Source organism: Haliotis rubra, unplaced genomic scaffold (assembly GCF_003918875.1).
Source record: "Haliotis rubra isolate DU_JTF1 unplaced genomic scaffold, ASM391887v1 Scf439, whole genome shotgun sequence".
Classification (NCBI taxonomy): domain Eukaryota; kingdom Metazoa; phylum Mollusca; class Gastropoda; order Lepetellida; family Haliotidae; genus Haliotis; species Haliotis rubra.
Genome location: NW_025767123.1, coordinates 861,086 through 881,363, shown reverse-complemented (window position 1 = coordinate 881,363; position 20,278 = coordinate 861,086). Strand labels below are relative to the sequence as shown.

Genomic DNA, 20,278 nt, shown 5'->3' with positions numbered 1-20,278 from the left:
CACGACACATTCACTATACCTGCACGGTACTTGCACATAACCTTCACGACACATCCACTATACATGCACGGTACTTGCTTGCACAACCTTCACTCTTCACTATACCTGGACGGTACTTGCACATAACCTTCACGACACATTCACTATACAGGCACGGTACTTACACATAACCTGCACGACACATCCACTATACATGCACGGTACTTGCACATAACCTTCACGACATACTATACATGCACGGTACTTGCACTATACCTTGCACATAACTTTCACTTGCACGGTACATAACCTGCACGCACATACTTGCACATAACCTTCACGACACATCACTACACATAACACTATATACACGGTACTTGCACATAACCTTCACGACACATCACACTATACGGTACTTGCACGGGTACCTTCACGACACATGCATACATAACCTTCACTATGCATAACACACATTCACTATACATGCACGGTACTTGCACACGGTGCTTGCACGCCTTCACGATCACAACACTATACCTGCACGGTACTTGCACATAACCTTCACGACACACTATACATGCACGGTACTTGCACATAACCTTCACGACACATTCCGGACACATTCCTATACATGCACGGTTACGCATAACCTTCACGCACATCACTTAACATGCCTTCACTTTGCGCATAACATTCGACATATATGCACGGTACTTGCACATAATCTTCACGACCTATGCACGGTAACTTGCACATATACAATCTTGCACGACCTCATGCACGGTACTTGCACATTACCTTCACGACACATTCACTATACATGTACGGTACTGGCACATAACCTTCACGACACATTCACTATACATGCACGGTACTTGCACATAACCTTCACGACACATCCGCTATACATGCACGGTACTGGCACATAACCTTCAAGACATGCACGGTACTTGCACATAACCTTCACGACGCTATACATGCACGGTACTTGCATAACCTTCATAACCTTCACGATGCGGTACTTGCACGCACCCTTGCATGCGCTATAACCTTCAGGCACATAACCGACACATTCACTATACATGCACGGTACATGCACATAACCTTCACGACATTGTCACTATACATGCACGGTACTTGCACATAACCTTCACGATGCACCTTCGGGACCATGCACGTGCATTGCACATAACCTTCACCACACATTCGGTTATACTTGCTAGGTACTTGCACGGTACTGCCAACCTTCACGACATATCCGCTACACATGCACGGTACATAATTACATAAATTTCACGAGATATATGCTATAAATGCATGGAACATCTACATAAACTTCACAGTTCATAAACTGTGCCAGAAAAAGAAAATTCACAAGAAGGACATTCAGACCAAGATGTGTTCTGAAAGGGAATTTACAGCAAAGAAGTAAATTAAAACTCAAATCCCATAATAAGACAATGTCTGCAATATCGTCTTTAGCCACCTTCAGTATGACTTGGATGTTTTGTAGTCTTTGGGCTTGTTTCAGTTGGAATGTGTTGCTTTCGGAGCTTGTGCCCTCGAAGTCATGTCTACGTAAGTGTTCGGATGTATGTTTAGTCCTATTTAATTGGTTTTCTCATCACGAGACACCTGTCTTATATGTTGTTGCAATATTATCCTCCTGCTGTTGTTAACACAGTTATATTAACCTCTTTGAAGTATGTAAGCCGTAATTCAATTTAAACTGTCACCGGCAGCATACTTGTGTACCACGCCCAGATTCCTCAGTTCAACATTCTGTCATTAAACAGCGCCATTTTTCATGTCAAGTTCAGGTTTCACCTGACGACATTCTGTTAAGCGGCCATGAATAAAATTCACTCACCTCACAGTTTTGGTAATATTACACAAAAGCCACAGATCCAGGTTTTGTTTATTTATTTACTTTTAGTAGATTCTTTTGAAAACATTTTCTGTTACACATTGTCAGAATTGAACGTTCACTTTTATGTGCAAAATATTGTCCAGTTTATTATACCAGATTATCTTTGATGCCCTGATTGTTTGACTATGTCTTCAATGTATTCGGACATGGATATGCTATAACCGCTTAAATGTATTAAATATGTACCCGTGCTTGTTGTTTCAAAAGCCATCCCATTGTTTTGATTTGGTTGTTGTTTAACGCCGCACTCAGCTATGGCAGCGGTCTGTAAATAATCGAGTCTGGACCGGGGATTCCAGCGATCAACAGCACGAGCATTGATCTACCTAATTGGGATACGATGACATGCAGTGAGTCAACCAAGCGAGCCTGACCACCTGATCCCGTTCGTCGCCTCTTACGACAAGCATGGGTTGCTGAAGACATCCTAATGAAATCTGTGTTCTGATTCATTATAGACACAGCTATGATTGAGACAAGACATACTGCATATTAGTGACTAGATACGATCACAGGTCATAGGTACATTTCTCATCACTTTCATTCTCACTCAGTGTTTAGTTATATGGATACTTGGCCTGACTTTGTCATCGAGAACGTTGTTGTCTGGTCAAGACGTCGTTGTTTAAAGACCGCCGCCATATGACAAAAGAACTGTTGAGTGAGTGAGTGATTTTAGTTTGACGCCGCTTGTAGCAATATTCCAGCAATATCCCGCCGTGGACACCAGAAATTGGCTTCACACATTGTACCCATATGGGGAATCGAACCCGGGTCTTCGGCGTGACAAGCGAACTCTTTAACCACTAGACTACCCCGTTTTTTCAGTAATCTCTTACAAGTATATTATTTTCGATTGGTTGCTGCATTATGTATCAACTCTCCCGTATGGTGAAGCAAACTGCATGTAACCAGGAGTATTACAGCAAATTACCAATGCATCATGGCATATACATATTAATTCACGGTATTTTATGTTCATGTTTACAAAGTTGTAGGTAAAACAATCTCTTTGCCAACTCTTGCTGTGTTTGATATAAACTAAACGATTGTGTGGTATTTCTTGCGATCACGCATTCTCGCACTTTAAGTACATTTCGCTCGTTTCCAGAGGTTGAAATTGCGAGATTGTTCCGTTCGGCTTACCTCAGTTGACAACAGTTTATAGCTCGCAAGTCATTAGCGGCTTGTTCCAGCTCCACAAATGAATCAATAATTCGCTACATTAAAACCACAGTAAATACCGATATTGATAACATGGATCGACGGTCACCAGTCTGTTTTACGTCCGTGGGGTGGCAGACAAGTTGATAAAACAATATTTTACACACCGTAAAATAAATAACACATATGAATGTGAAAGGTAACTGAAGTGTTAAATTGATGGAAGGAACATACTGATAGATAAGAGTGGGAAACCTGCAGAATTCCGTTAGATGAAGGTGGAAACTTATAGAGTACCATTAGACAAGGATGGAAACTTATAGAGTCGCACCACCGTTAGATACGGGAATAAGGGAACTTGTAGAGTACTGTTAGATGAAGGTGGGAACTGGTAGAGTACCATTAGATAAGGCTGGGAACTTGTAGAGTACCATTAGATAAGGGTGAGAACTTGGGAACTGTTGGATGAAGGTGGGAGTAGAGTTCCGTTTGATAAGGGTGGAACTTGTGGAGTACTGTTAGATGAAAGTGGTAGAGTACCGTTAGATAAGAATGGGAATTTGTAGAATTCCGTTAGATAAGGGAGGGACTTGTAGAGTACTGTTCTTGTAGAGGCAGTCAAAGGAACAGTCTTTCGCAAAACGCAAATCAGTTTTGAAGTGACTAATTAACACATCATTAATGATATAATATTAGCCCGAAACAGGAATAAGTATTGGTATCATGTCATTATGTTTGATTATGGTGAATGCACATGCATTATGTTGTCGTAACTGACTTTGAAACAAAACCAGAGAAAGGTTTTCTCAAATTCAATATATACAAACGACTTAATCGTCTTGAAGTATTTGTGTCATACAAGGACTCTTAGTATGTTTGAATACGTACACTAACAGTTTCAACACATAAGGCTACAAATATCCATTGACCAATGGAATGCTTCCGTATTTCCTCGTAACTCCAGGGAGCATTGCAAGAATAATAACGAGAGGAATTTCGTGGCCAAAAGTACCTACGTTTAACGAGTCCCGGCCCCAGTACTTAATCCAGACTGTAGGTGTGTAATCGCAAGAATAAAATTGGCGAAATTTGTGCCAGGAAGAATACAGGCGTTTAATTGTGATCCCGAGGTTTGAACGGGGAAATATAGTAGTTAAAACTCACAGTGTAAAGGTCATCTAACCTCTGTCATACTAAGACACTAGTCGCTTATATCTTTTAATGACACGAAAGGACAATAACGTTATTGTATATGAACGGGAATTCTTACATACTTAATGACAAAAGTGAGGATTATGAATATGAGTCAATATGCAATGTATCTTAAATCCACATAATTAACTCTATACTCTCAAAACAAGTCAACAACCATTCTATCATATCATTATGAAGAAGGTGGAACCACAATGCAACCCTCGCCATGTGGTCAGATATATAATGTAGTCATGGTAACGGCCAAACACAGACAGCGTGGGGGACAAGAGTAGTTCTGTCACACATCACACTGCGACAGTCGAAGGAAAGTAGCTCGGACTGAAAGACTTCTATAAGTATCTCACGAAGGAAATTATGAAATCGTATCACCTTTTACTTACTAGTTTTGCAGGATTGACTGCAATCCTTTGTGCACAATGTACCGTTTCGAGTTTTTACCAGGAGGTACAGACAGGTGTTGACGCAGCAATGGTTTTCGACTACATACAGACGACGTCAGTCCCTCAATGTGCCATCACCTGCAAAGGCGTCGCCAACTGCACCGGTTTCATTTACTGCAACATCGACAACAGATGCTCCATGTTGACATTGGATCAGCCTTCCGTTCCTGTCAGCGTTCCCTACCCGACCTGCAAGGCATTCTTAGAGGTCACGACCTCCAGTCAGGTGAGTTCAAATTTGAATATATTCAGGGGAGATAATTGTAAATCAATTAAAGATATTAAAGAATTAAATATGAAAGATACAATGACTGGCTTCAGACATCTCCCTCTAAAACGCATCATGATTTCTACTCTGTCAAATTGAGCGTGTGAAATTCCCGTTTCCTAACGAGTTTGACATAACGTCATGTTTTGTGTGTACAACTAATATGAGACTGTAAATCCTGAAATGTGTAGTATTCGTTGTTGTTTTCTTTTGGGTAACGTTAAAATGGGCAAACGAGTTTGGAAGGAATCTGACTGTGGGGAACCCCAGAAATGGGCTTCAGACATTATATCCAAAGGGGAATCGAACCCGTACCTTCTGGCATAACAAGGAAGCACTGTAACCACAAGGCTACCCCAACACCTCTTAGGTTGAAAATCCATGTTTGTCTTGATTGAATTCCGCTTGTGTAAATACTCAAGTCTTGTGACACTTTTCCTTAACAGGACATAACAAATACTTTGAGTGGATAGGTTGCACGTATAATTGTAGGTACATAGATCATATCTTCTTTGAAATAACAAAGACTTATATTGGTTCGAGTTCCACATAGAGACTGTATATAAAACTTGTATAAACTAGATTATATCATATTTTGTCTTTACAACTGATATGAGAAATCCAGAAATGTGTAGTAACTGCGTTGTTTTCTTTGGGGTAAAGTTAAAATGGGCAAACGAGTTTGGTTTTACTCCGCCTTCAGCAATAAAGGAATCTGACTGTGGGGAACCCCAGAAATGGGCTTCAGACATTATATCCATAAGGGGAATCGAACCCGTACCTTTCGGCATAACAAGCAAGCACTGTAAGCTATTGGAAATCGCATTTTGAAGAAACCTGTCAGTTGTTCTTCCTCTGAGTGTTGGGGCGGTGGGGTAGTCTAGTGGTTAAAGCGTTGGCTCGTCACGCCGAAGACCTGGGTTCGAATCCCAAAAGGGTACAATGAGTGAAGACCATTTCTGGTGTCCCCCGCCGTGATATTGCTGGAATATTGCTAAAAGCGGCGAAAAACCAAACTCAGTCAGTCAGTCAGTCCTCTGAGTGTTTTCCCCGTGCAAACATCTGGTATGGCTTTCCTATGTTTGTTTTGAGCAATAAAGGAATCTGACTGTGGGGAACCCCAGAAATGGGCTTCAGACATTATATCCATAAGGGGAATCGAACCCGTACCTTTCGGCATAACAAGCCAGCATTGTAAGCTATTGGAAATCGCATTTTAAAGAAACCTGCCAGTTGTTCTTCCTTTAAAGTGTTTTCCACCTGCAAACATCTGGTATAGCTTTCCTTTGTTTGTTTTGAACTAGAGAAAAACCAACAGCACCTGTTTTGTTTCAGACTTCGCCATCATGCCAGAATGGAGGAACCCTTGATGGTGCTGTCTGTCTCTGTCTGCCTGCCTTTACAGGAGGGAAGTGTGAGACCAGGATGGAAGGTAAACCTTCAGTTACAGATTTGGAATATTTTGGCATCGTGACATATTTATGTGATCCTGTTTTGTAAGGGTCATTTCCCAGAAGTTTCATTTGTATGTGTAACCGGACTCACCAATCGTGAAGATCTCTGCAAGGAAGCAAAAGATGAATCCCTAAAGAATTCCTGTTAAGAATATCACCTTCCATCAGTACCGCCATAAAGAAGTTGCGTCAGTTAGGCGCGAGAAACACCAGTGATGGTGGGTTCGAACCTCAGGTTGTCACTGTACATGCTTCCAGGTCAGTCGGCACCAACCAAGCTCATGAATTTCACCAAAGTGTTTCGTCGTCAAGCTAATAGACGATGCTGCTCAAAATGGGTTGACTCTCTTACTTCGTATGATGGGTCACAGTTCATTCATAACATGTCTATGTTTTAACCAATTCGAATATTGTACAAAGTTGGTTTATGTCCAACTCACTAACACATTGATGCCCTTGATATATGACACTTTTGCTTTTGTCCACCATTGTCCTATGTTTGAGAGTCAATGTTTTACTGTTTCAGACTGTAAAGACGTGTCCCTGTACGTTGGTAACTCTACTGGAACCTACACAGTCTGGCCGAACAAAGCCGCACAACCGTTTGACTTGGAATGTCAAGGCGTCACTACTATGATCATGTTCAGGGACAAAACTATCAGTGGCTGCGAGGCGGCGCCCGTGACGTACCTCGACGTTCCCTGGGCCGACTACAAGTCTGGCTTCACCCACTCCAACTGTTACATGTGGCTGGGTCTGGAGAAGATGCATGCTCTGACCAGCGTCAGATCTTACTCGCTGTACATGTCACTGAAGAGATTTGATAACACTCCCGGACAAGTAGCTTACAACACCTTCTCCGTCGGTGACGAGGCTTCGGAGTATCAGCTGTCGGTGTCCGGGTTCACCGGGGATGGCGTTTTCGGAGACCGCTTCAACCTCGGGGATCCAGCGTCAACCCTGGATGGTAGTCACTTCTGTGCCAAGGATCACTGCAACAACTCAGTCAACCCTTGTGCTGAGTGGCATCGTGGAGCCTGGTGGAACAGGTTGGATGTCTGTCAGACGAATCCTCACCAACGATATGACATTTATTGGATTCTTGCTGATGGCACCCCTTCCGAATGCAAAAGCATCTACATGTTCATATATCCTGCCTAACACTGACTCCCTAATGGTTAACGATATGTAAACGGCATTTGCACATAGCCTTCACGACATATGAGCTATGCATGTACGGTACTGGCATATAACTTTCATGACACATGCACTATACATGTACCGTCCTCGTACACAACTTTCACGACATATGCACTATACATGTGCGGTACTTTTGCAAGGGAATGTACAGCACTGAGGTTTATTAAAACTAAAATAAAACAATGTCTATAATACCGTCTTTGGCCACCTTCAGTATGACTTGGATGTTTTGGAGTCTTGGGATAATTTCAGTTGTGATGCATTGACATTGCTATTCAGAGTGTGTGGAATTCGCTGTCTGTTAAGTCATGTCTGCTTCCCCCTGAGTGAATCGCTCCATCTCACGCTTGTATGATTAGTCCCATTTGATTTGCCTCCTCATCATGTGGACCCTGTCCATCACGTTGTTGCAATGCTATTCTTCTGTTGTTGCTACTTATGTAAATTATGTTATGTCATTATGTTAACCTCTTTCAATTATGAAAACTGTAGTTAAATTTAAGCCTTCAGTAGTATATCTGAACGTGCACCCTGAGTTCTCAGTCCTAATCAAAATGTAGATATCCTGATGGCTATGTCACCTGCTCTCAATAGGGAATATAGTCTGCCAAGAAAGAAGAAACAAATAAACGCAAAACTAGTTTTCAGATGTATACTTTATGTATAATATAAATAATACATTGTTTAAATTTCAGGGGCGGTAGGGCAGCCTAATGGTTAAAGCGTTGGCTCGTCACACCGAAGACCCGGGTTCGAATCCCCACATGGGTACAATGTGTGAAGCCCATTTCTGGTGTGCCCCGCCGTGATGTTGCTGGAATATTGCTAAAAGCGGCGTAAATCCAAACTCAGTATCTTGTATGTCCCCCCATAAGAGTAGAGAACTGACTGGCATCGTCGCCCCTATGACCCAATCAGATTGCGAATTGTGGCCTGGTGAATGTTCACACATTCTCCCTGCAGTGCATGTACCAGCTGTTGGAGGTTCTGTGGCTGTAGCTGACGTGATGGAACATTACGTTCCCCGTGACATATGTACACACAACGTCTGTCTTTTATGCAGAAAGGTAAAACCGTGACAAGTCACTCAATCAAACACGTCTCCTTCGCTGTTGTTATCATACTGTGTCCTTGACACCAATGACCTTGACATCCCACAATGCTGATGCGCAAGTGCCGACAAAGTTATAGATTCATTTACCTGTGCTGTGCCGTCTCCATCCTTCCTCGCACACCTGCATTATTTACAGACCGCCGCCATGTAGCCGTAATAGTGCTGAGTGCGGCGTAAAACTAAACTCACTCACTCAATCAAATGAGAGTCAAAGATAAGTCGCAAGAATTGGCCTCCTTTACAACTTGGATGGGAGTGCCATTTAAAAATAGTTCTAGGTCCTTATGCAGATATAACAATTTGTATTTGATTTAGAAAATTTATAACCATTTTCAATTGACCATTTGAGAAATTTATTGTCACCACGACAAAAAACATTATAATCATCCACGAAAAGTGATCCATCAACTGAATCAGTTAAAACCTCTGAAAGACAAAATACTGGCAAATTGTTGAACACCCTGATCCTGACTGTAATGATCAGACAGGGTGGACCCAGGGCGAAAATGCCTGTCTGTTACAAATTTGGAGATAAAATGAGGTAAACGAGCTCTCAAACCAATATCATGTACATCCTTCAGAATACCGTGCTTCCAAGTGGTATCGTAGGCTTTTTCAAGATCGAAGAAAATTGAGAGAACATGTTGTTTAGATACTATGGCATTTTTAACAAAGGATTCTAACCTGGCATATGATCATTGTTACATCGGAAACCACTTTGTATATTATTCATTAAGTTATTGGTTTCCAAGTACAAAATAATCTATTATTAACCACTCGTTCCATGGTTTTATAGATATTGGTCTGTTATTAGAAGGATCAGTATGATCTTGGCCACGTTTTGATATAGGGACCACAATGGCATTACGCCACGAGGGCGAAAAATTCTCTGATGTCCATATTTTTTCAAACATATCTAGAAGTGTTTCCAGATATGAATCAGGCAAATGCTTTCGGAGCTGATAGTGATTATCATCAGCCCCTGTTGCTGTATCATGAACTTGCTCAAGGGCAGTATGTAGCTCAAACTTGGGTTTGTATTGACAGTATATTTTATGAGTAAACAGATTTCACCTTCGTTTTGTTTACTAAGATACACAATTAGACCTAAAGTTTCTTCAATTAAATACAAAGTTGACCACCGATCTTTGTGTATTTCAAGAGTTCTTTGCTTCACACTAGCACCCCGAGGCTATACAGTGTGCAGGAACGATCCTCAGACAAGTCAGTAATAGTCATCCAATAATTGAAAGCTCATTGAATCCCTGTGTAGAATGTGTAAATATACCGTTTCATTGTGGGGATTTGAATCCAAACGAAACCCATATCGCGAATTTCGCTTAATGACTTAGAGACAATTGTGTTGGAATAAAATAGGTGTTGAAGCAGAACAATATTTTCACCCCAAGTGTGAATGTGACGAAGTGTCAATATGCTCAGCGTATACAACAAATGTTAAAAAATGAAAAAAATCTATATCTTTAATTAAATATCATTATCTGATCTTAGTTTTGTTCTTCTTTGAGATAAGGTAGAATTAAGAATCACCACGTTTAATTGAGTATTGCGTGCCATGCTGTCAGACAAAAGGAAACTTTCATTTTATGGATACAGATATATCATGAAGTCATGGTAATGGTCAAACACAGTTATAGTTAAAGTCAAACACAGACATCCAGGGAAACAGTCAGGTGATCTGTCACACATATCACAGTGGTACGGTTGTTGGAGCCGATCTTGAAACTTCTTCTTACACTGCAATCAAAATATGATTTGTTTTCAACTCTTGCTTGTAACTGTTTATACAGCAGTGAATGTCAACTGCTCACCTCAGTGTTCTGCACAGCGGTTTTCCAAGGAAGAACAGACACATATTGATGCAACAATGGTCTTCGACTACGTAGAGACAACCTCGGCTCTCGAATGTGCCAACACCTGCAACGGCGTCACCAACTGCACCGGTCTCATCTACTGCAACGACGACAACAAATGCTCCGTCTTGACAATGGAGCAGCGTGTCGTTCCTGTCAGTGTTCCCAACCTTACCTGCAAGGTTTTCACTGAGTTCCCCACTTCCAGTCAGGTGAGTTCTAATTTGAATATATTCAAAGCATATGAGCGACACCTTTCCACATCTAAAAGAAATCTATTGTACAATTCTATCTGTGTCTTGAGAATGTATTATGAATCAGCACAAAAACAGTGATGATACCAGATCTTAGCGTATCCTGCCCCACCAGTGTCATAAACATAGGCAAGTAAATTGTTCACCTGAGAATATCGGGACTGTTGGGTAAAAGTCAAAATAAGGAATTGCATCGGAGATCATCTTTTGTCACTGATGTGCCAGATTTTGAAATTTCTGCCACATGTCTACAATAAAAACTCATGCATTTTGTGTCCTAACCTTGATGAGACAACTTCTGAGCAAGAGTCGAATGATGCTCTTTGACATGGTGATCCAACGAGCATGTCTGACTGTACCTCAAAAAGTTGAGAAATGTGAACACCAAAATCTGGAACTGGTGGAATATTACTCCACATGAAGGGACAGTTAACTTTTGGAAACTTGAAGCCATTCCACTGAGTTGGGGGCTGCAGGGGTAGCCCAGTGGTTAAAGCGTTCGCTCGTCACGCCGAAGACCCGGGTTCGACTCTCCGCATTGGTACGATGTGTGAAGACCAATTTTTGGGTCTCCTCCCTCCAGAGAGTAAGTGAAGTACAATATAAAGTATTTCGCCAATATCGTGACAAGAACATAATATATCCTTAAACTATCCTTATAGCTTCACATATTGGACCCATGTTGGGAATCTTGAGGCGGCTTGACGAACGAACACTTTAAGCACCACACTACCTTAAACGCCCCTGATGTTAAAAAATGATTTAGCTCATTGTTACATTTTTCTTTAAACCCAAAATAAACAAGAGTAATCGTGGATAGGTTGCATTCACAAATGGCGACATAAATAGTTTTTCTATATTGCAATACAAAATATAGTGGAAGATCCATTTTTAAGAAATACACTCGTCCTTATGCCTCTTACCCAAGCGCTTCACCTTGTAACCTCCAGTTAAGCTTTCCTTTCTATATTTTATATTTTTTATTACATTGAACACCTATTTTGTTTTAGACCTCGCCATCTTGCCAGAATGGAGGAACCCTTGATGCTGATGCCTGTCTCTGTCTGCCTGCCTTTACAGGAGGGATATGTGAGACCAGGATAGAAGGTAAATCTTCAGTTATATGACGATCTCCTCACCGAAGCAAAAGATGAAAGAGTTCATGTTAAGAATATCACTTTCCTTCGGTAACGCCAGATAGAAACTGCGTCCATTTGGCATGAAGGAAACCTGTGACGGTGGGTTTCGACTCTCAGGTTGTCACTGTACATGCATCTAGGTCAGTCACGTCACTAACACATTGATGTTCTTGGTTGATTCCTTCATTGCTCTTGTCCATCATTGTCCATCACTGACCTGTGTTTGACAGTCATCATGTCACTGTTTCAGACTGTACAGACGTTTCCCTGTACGTTGGTAATTCTACTGGCACCTACACTGTCTGGCCGACCAAAGCCGCACAACCGTTTGACTTGGAATGTCAAGGAGTCACCGCCATGATCATGTTCAGGGACAAAACCATCAGTGGATGTGAGGCTGAGCCCGTGACGTACCTCGACGTTCCCTGGGCCGACTACAAGTCTGGTTTCACCCACTCCAACTGTTACATGTGGCTGGGTCTGGAGAAGATGCATGCTCTGACCAGCGTCAGAGCTTACTTGCTGTACATATCGTTGAAGAATTTTGATAGCACTCCCGGACAAGTATCTTACAACACCTTCTCCGTGGGTGACGAGGCCACGGAGTATCGGCTGTCGGTGTCGGGGTTCACTGGGGATGGCGTTTTCGGAGACCGCTTTAACCTGATTGGAGGCTTTGAAAATGACTAAAGACCACATTGAAGTTAATGTTTTGCAATGGCAAAAAAACCTTGAAACACACACACACACACACACTCACACACACACACACACACACACGGCTTTGAAAATTTCTGGATCCGCCTATGTGATGCACTGTATATTAAAAAAAAATATCAAGACCCATTCACAACTAATATGCTGCTGAATTTTCCGAAAATATTCTCCAGAAGTAAATTGAAAAGATTTTTGTGCTCCTGTTGTATAAGAAAAGAAATTGTCCGCAAGACTTGCAAATTTCGTATTTTGTCGTTTAAAAGTGCAGGTGCCACCGTGCAGATCCGAGCACATATTGTCGACACTTGCCCCCTCTCTGGAATATATTGTCGACACTTGCCCCCTCTCTGGAATATAAACTAGTCGGTCCCAAACTCCCACTATTTTCGAAAGCTAATTTTATTGTATCTTACCCATATAACATCTCGAGACAGAAGATCTTTTCTTACCACCAAATGAAACTTTACCTTATGAAACTGTTTGGTTTGGTTGTTGTTTGTCGACACTTGCCCCCTCTCTGGAATATAAACTAGTCGGTCCCAAACTCCCACTATTTTCGAAAGCTAATTTTATTGTATCTTACCCATATAACATCTCGAGACAGAAGATCTTTTCTTACCACCAAATGAAACTTTACCTTATGAAACTGTTTGGTTTGGTTGTTGTTTAACGCCCCGCTCGGCAATATTCCAGCTATATGACGGCTGGCTGTAAATAATCAACAGCCTGAGCATCGATCTACACAATTGGGATACGCTGACATGTGTCAACCAAGTCAGCGAGTCTGACAACCCGATCCCGTTTGTCGTCTCTTACGACAAGCATGGGTTGCTGAAGACCAATTCTATCCCGGATCTTCACGGATTATGAAACTATAAGTTGTATCAACCCAAACTGTAATGTAACGGACATTCTGTTAGAAATTGTTTACTAAACGAATAATAAAGGTTACCAACAAAAGCAGCAATTGTTCTGTACTAATTGAAACGTCAAGACCAACCGACAGGTCACTTATCGTGTCTCAAGGAGAATTTAAACAAAGAACAGTCCACCACTGAAGTCAATTAAAACTAAGTTATTTACACCAATAATACCTCCGATATTGTGTTCGACTTGATTCAAGATGAATACCAGCGAGTTACGGAGTATTTTGAAAGGGACATTAGGGTGTGTTGCCACACGATTCGTTGACACCGGGCGACACCGTTAGAAAACTGATACGTAAGTGATGTGTCGATCGTCACACCTGTTCTAGGTGTCTGTGTATGTGAACCCATTCATCCAGGTACCCACAGAAGTACTGCTGTACGGCCTTAGGCAACAAACACATAATTATATGGAAACTTGTGACTGGAGCAAAACATGCTTTCCCCATTTGACAAACACCTGGTCTGATTGCTTCAGAGATCCTTTCATATGATTTAAACAGAAGTTTGCCTTTTAGGCCCAGCTTACTCGGCAGAATGTGGATCGTGACCATCCGGTTTCGTTGACCTTTATATCTTGAGACATTCCCTCGAGAAAATATGACATCAAAATAGGCTTTTCTCTGATGAAAACAGTTAACGTGACAAAGGAACGGATTACTAGGCCTATTAATAGCACATATATGGGTAGTATATCTTATGGGTATTTATATAGCGTTATAGTCCATCCCATCTGCATGCATGCTCAAAGCGCTTATGGAAGTCACACTCTTTGTGCTGATATACTGTACAAAACAGACAAAACGTCCTAAAAGAACTAGAGTTTTTAACTGAGGCATGTGCCAATGGTTGGTGAACTCTTTATGGCATGAGGGAGATTGTTCCAAAATATGGGGTCTGATGCACAGAAAGCCTTTTCACCAACTAGTGTCCGTTTAGTTCTTGGACCAGACAAGACATGTTGGTGGTTTCTGAATGCCTTGTGATCTCAGTTGTGTTCCCTGAGATATGCTGGGGCCAGGTCATGCTGACATCTATAGGCGAGTTACAATGTTTTGAAGTGGATCCTTGCCTCAACGGGCAGCCAGTGAAAGTCTTTCAAAACTGGGATGAAGTGTGATCGTCTAGACGTCCTGGTGACAATTCTTGCTGCAGTGTTTTGGATCTTTTGAAGGCGTGTAAGGAGCTCGTGGTTGATGCCAAAGAGGAGACTGTTTCAATAATCTAGTCTAGACATGATTAAGGCCTGAATCAGAGTTGTGGTAGCATCAGTTGTTAGGAGACAGCGAATGTTCCCAATGGGCCGTAGGTGGTAGTTACAAGTTCTACTTAGGTAGTCCACGTGCGCATACACTGAGGCGGGAGTCAATGAATACACCAAGACTCTTTACACTAGAAGAAATCCTAATGTTAGAGTCAGCAACAGTTATTTCATTGCATTCCAGTTTTTGAAGACGTTGTTTGACAACCAAACTTAATGCATTTCTTGTGTTCTTTGTTTTATACTAGTGCCCAAGATTGTTATACTATGTACAGGAACGGTTTCCTCAGGTAAATTAGGAATACCCAAATCAATTTAAAACTAAAAACTTCCGATTCCGGATAATGTGAATATAACTTGCCTACATCTGGGTCAAACTGAAACAAATGTGACGGAATTCGCCTAATGACTTTCAAAGAATTTACAGAAACTATTTCGAGAGGAAATGTGTAAATGATTCCATCACCCGCTTGAGAGTAATGAAATGTCAAATGTAGAGCGTATACATGAACATTTATATCCTCCATTCTACATCAACTTTTCATTGAGATAATATTATAACATAAGGCCTGAACAGATGCAAGAACCACCACGTTTAACAGAATATTGTACAGCATAATCCGATCTCAATGAAAGGAACACTCTCGCTGTCGTTTTCCAACAAGGAATATAAAGTGCAGTCAAAGTGAAATATTGAGACCAGAGCCTTAAGATATGTCACGCATATCACAGTAGGTCTTTGAAAGAGGCTTATGCTCATATACAGGTATCTCACATGAGACAGTATGAAATTTAGACCGACAATTGACTCTGACTAGTTGATACTGCCCTCATGACGACATGTGATAATCTTTGGGTTTAAGACAGAAAGAACACCTGACCGAGACTGGCCTCGTGTTTAGGGTATGTGGTACAACCATCCTGTCCAGGATGTCAGTGATATACCGTGGTCCATTTAGAGCTTGACTCCAAGCTACTTTGTACATAATAAACCTCAAAACGATAGGAAGTCTGGCTCTATGCTTGGCCAATGTTCGGAGATTTCAGACCGTTCTTTTGGGCAAACAACAATTCTAAAGGGTGACGTCTTGTGATTCTGAGAAGTGCTATATCCTCTCTAGGAGTTATCACTCGTGGTCGACCTCATGGACCTTGACGTCATTGGTTTGCTGATGTCTTCTGGACAATCGGCTGATGGATGACAACAAGCCTCTCTTACAAGAATCCTCACTGACATGACAGCTTATCGCATCACAATAACTTGCCATCCTTGAGCAGATGTCAGTTGACTGAGGTTGATTGAAGTTGTTGAGCTGTACAAACCGTTGACTAAAACGTGATATTTGCTTAATGATGAGTACACAGTTTGCACGTAATACTTGCCTTTGATTGTAGCATGTGTACATCTGATATATAAAATGGTCATACTAATCATACAAATAAACATATTTAGGATCTAAACATAAATGCCTATATGGGAGGTCAAAATCATATGGATTGCGGTATTCGTTTCCCTGTACATGTGTATATGAAGGGTTCTTTATCACAGCACTGAAAATGATGCACTGGCGTTGTTTCTCGAACACTCTAAGTGTTATGAGAGTGTTTGTTTTGTAATTTGTAATATCACATGGATTAAGTCATAACTATTATGGGTCACAATATTTAAAGTTTTGAGTGTGGGTTGCGGCTCACATCTTGCATCACATATGTTCAATGGCAATAGTATTTATAGCGTTATGCCTTTTGAGATAGCACTTCAGAGTTGCCTCCCTTGACTGGCTTTATTTTGCTTTGACTTCCGGTCGTATGTTCGAGAAAATCACATAATGTTCTGAGTGGATAATGATGCTGCCTAGCTTTGCTAGAAATGCTCGAGAACTGTGTAAGAGCTATATAAAGGCTGGTTGTTGCGTTGTGCGACTTTTCATATGACTAGATTTATGTACATCTGTCTGCCATTGTCAAGCTGACCTACATTTCAAGACTGATCGTGTTTATGTATATTCAACTGTAGCCATTGTAAACAACCTTCAATCAGTATATCTGCTCTCACTGTAAATGTCAAGACCCTGGTGAGTTAATATTTTATATTTGTGACCCAATATTTTATATTTGTGACTCAATTGCATTGTACTAGATATATGTATTGTTATTCATTGTAGCTTGCTCATTGTTTGTTCAATATACTATTTAATATTTTAGATTTGTCTGTGTTCTATTTTGCTGGTTCAAAGGGGATTCTTAAACCTTTTGTCAGGCAAATTTTTAACCGTAACACTAAAAGAATAAGTACAACCATCTCTGTCGTATTATGTTGAATGCGTGCTTTCTGTATAACTGATGCAATATAATGACATAAAGCATTTGATATTCCTCTGTCAAACTAAACTTAGTACTAGCTAAGAAGCAACATACAATTATTAGCACCACAGCTATGATAACACTGATGTAAAATACTATGTGGATTCTAAACAGTTAAAAGAATTTCCTTGAATACTTACAATATCAGAATAGGGCCAAGTTTAGTTCTGTGAAAACGATTGATTTTTCAACGTTGTACACCACTATCTACACGACAAACGTAAGGAAAAAAGGTCAAAGGTAACTCAAGCTTCAGATATATCGATGGTTTCATATCGTTCAATAACCATCAAACAGCCAATTCACACTAGCACTAATTCAACGACCTGAACTGGATATTAAGGAGATAAGTGGACTCGCTTTATGTGATTCCTATAACGTAAAGTAGAAAACTGTATTTTGAGAGGAAATTTGTAAAAGTCGTTCAATAATTTCATCACACGTATGAAGTGTCAATATGTCAGCCTGTTGTTCCTGTCAGCGTCCCCTATCCAACCTGCGAGGTTTTCATAGACGTTACGACCTCTAGACAGGTGAGTTGAAAGTTTAATAAACTCAAGATAAATATTTGCAAATCGAGATAGAGTGAGAGAGGTGTGTTGAGACAAATCCTCGTGGAATGGTAGTTGTCATGGCGATGCATACTGTAGAAATTCGTGACAAGACCATAAGATAGCATTATACTATATAACAGCAATATACAAAACAACTAGATTCTCAGAAACCTCTATTTTCACATGGTGTGAGACTGCGAGTCCACAAATGCACATCATTATAGGTGATGTTTTTTTTCGGGTAACGTGAATGTGTGTTCGTGAGTATTTTACGCCTCTTTTAGCAATTTAGCCACATGTTTACAATAAAAACTCATGCATTTTGTGTCCTAACCTTGATGAGACAACTTCTGAGCAAGAGTCGAATGATGCTCTTTGACATGTTGATCCATCGAGCATGTCTGATTGTACCTCAAAAGTTGAGAAATGTAAGCACCAAAGGCTGGATCTGGTGGAATATTGCTCCACATGAAGGGACAGTTGACATTTGGAAACTTAAAGAGCCATCCTACTGATTTGGGGCCGGTGGGGTAGCCCAGTGGTTAAAGCGTTCGCTCGTCACTCCGAAGACCCGGGTTCGACTCTCCGCATTGGTACTTTGTGTGAAGACCAATTTTTAGGTCTCCTCCCTCTAGAGTGTAAGTGAGGTACAATATAAAGTATTTCGCCAATATCGTGACAAGAACATAATATATCCTTAAACTATCCTTATATCATGTTAGTGTGTGTGAGTGAGTATAGTTTTACGACTCTTTTTACATCATAATGACTAGGGACACCAGAAATTGGCTTCCCATATTGGACCCATGTTGGGAATCTGGAAGCGGCTTGACGAACGAACACTTTAAGCACCACGCTACCTTAAACGCCCCTGATGTTAAAAAATGATTTAGCTCATTGTTACATTTTTCTTTAAACCCAAAATAAACAAGAGTAATCGTGGATAGGTTGCATTCACAAATGGCGACATAAATAGCTTTTCTACATTGCAATACAAAAAATAGTGGAAGGTCCATTTTTAAGAAATACACCCGTCCTTATGTATCTTACCCAAGCGCTTCACCTTGTAACCTCCAGTTAAGCTTTCCTTTCTATATTTTAATTAAATTGAACACCTGTTTCGTTTTAGACCTCGCCATCATGCCAGAATGGAGGAACCCTTGATGATGATGCCTGTCTCTGTCTGCCTGCCTTTACAGGAGGGATCTGTGAGACCAGGATAGAAGGTAAATCAGTTATATGAAGATCTCCTCAACGAAGCAAAAGATGAAAGAGTTCATGTTAAGAATATCACTTTCCTTCAGTAACGCCAGATAGAAACTGCGTCCATTTGGCATGAAGGAAACCTGTGACGGTGGGTTTCGACTCTCAGGTTGTCACTGTACGTGCATCTAGGCCAGTCACGTCACTAACACATTGATGTTCTTGGTTGATTCCTTCATTGCTCTTGTTCATCATTGTCCATCACTGACCTGTGTCTGACAGTCATCATGTCACTGTTTCAGACTGTACAGACGTTTCCCTGTACGTTGGTAATTCTACTGGCACCTACACAGTCTGGCCGACCAAAGCCGCACAACCTTTTGACTTGGAATGTCAAGGAGTCACCGCCATGATCATGTTCAGGGACAAAACCATCAGTGGCTGTGAGGCTGCGCCCGTGACATACCTCGACGTTCCCTGGGCCGACTACAAGTCTGGTTTCACCCACTCCAACTGTTACATGTGGCTGGGTCTGGAGAAGATGCATGCTCTGACCAGCGTCCGTCCTCATAAACTCACGCTTACACGCTCTACATGTCCTTGAAGAAGTTTGACGGCACTCCCGGACAAATATCTTACAACGCCTTCTCCGTGGGTGACGAGGCCTCGGAGTATCAGCTGTCGGTGTCGGGGTTCACTGGGGATGGCGTTTTCGGAGACCGCTTCAACCTCGGGGACCCAGCTACAACCCTGGATGGGAGTCACTTCTGTGCCAAGGATCACTGCAACAACTCAGTCAACCCTTGTGCCGAGTAGCATCGTGGAGCCTGGTGGAACGGGTTGGATGTCTGTCAGACGAATCCTCACTACACATATGACATTGTATGGGCTCTTAATGATGGTAGCGCCCACGAATGCAAAAGTATTTATATGTTAATAGGTCCCGCCTAATAGACTGATTCCCTAAAAATCAGAAGACAATGATTGTACATGGACGATACTTGCACTTAATATTCACCACACATGCACTTAACATTCACCACACATACACGTTACATTCACATGCTCATAACATTCACCACACATACACGTAACATTCACATGCTCATAACATTCATCACACATGCTAATGTGATCATGTAAATTGCCAGTTTTTCATTCTGAATACATTTAAAGTATGTTTACCATACATACGCAGTACATTCGAAATACTTCATACGATGCA

At 41.2% G+C, this 20,278-nt stretch overlaps 2 protein-coding genes across 2 annotated transcripts; both read left to right on the top strand.

Moving 5' to 3' along the window:
- Positions 1–4,577: 4,577 nt before the first annotated feature.
- LOC124289290 (ryncolin-1-like) lies at positions 4,578–12,718 on the top strand. The gene is made up of 3 exons (XM_046725901.1): positions 4,578–4,954; positions 6,332–6,428; positions 12,279–12,718. Exons 1-3 carry the CDS (start codon positions 4,643–4,645, stop codon positions 12,716–12,718), a joined length of 849 nt encoding a protein of 282 aa, XP_046581857.1. The 5' UTR covers positions 4,578–4,642.
- Positions 12,719–15,199: 2,481 nt separating this feature from the next.
- Positions 15,200–19,869, top strand: LOC124289289 (ryncolin-1-like). Its single transcript, XM_046725900.1, has 5 exons — positions 15,200–15,222; positions 17,778–17,829; positions 18,980–19,076; positions 19,356–19,612; positions 19,660–19,869. The coding sequence occupies exons 1-5, from the start codon at positions 15,200–15,202 to the stop codon at positions 19,867–19,869; spliced, it is 639 nt and encodes a 212-aa protein (XP_046581856.1).
- The last annotated feature ends 409 nt before the right edge of the window (positions 19,870–20,278 follow it).

Excerpts from the sequence above, each read along its gene's own strand:
- LOC124289290 (XM_046725901.1), top strand. The coding sequence starts at position 4,643 with ATGAAATCGTATCACCTTTTACTTACTAGTTTTGCAGGATTGACTGCA. Across the intron at positions 4,955-6,331 it reads AGGTCACGACCTCCAGTCAG|ACTTCGCCATCATGCCAGAA; the intron begins GTGAGTTCAAAT and ends GTTTTGTTTCAG. Across the intron at positions 6,429-12,278 it reads GTGTGAGACCAGGATGGAAG|ACTGTACAGACGTTTCCCTG; the intron begins GTAAACCTTCAG and ends TCACTGTTTCAG.
- LOC124289289 (XM_046725900.1), top strand. The coding sequence starts at position 15,200 with ATGTACAGGAACGGTTTCCTCAG. Across the intron at positions 15,223-17,777 it reads TACAGGAACGGTTTCCTCAG|CGTCCCCTATCCAACCTGCG; the intron begins GTAAATTAGGAA and ends TGTTCCTGTCAG. Across the intron at positions 19,613-19,659 it reads AGATGCATGCTCTGACCAGC|AAGTTTGACGGCACTCCCGG; the intron begins GTCCGTCCTCAT and ends ATGTCCTTGAAG.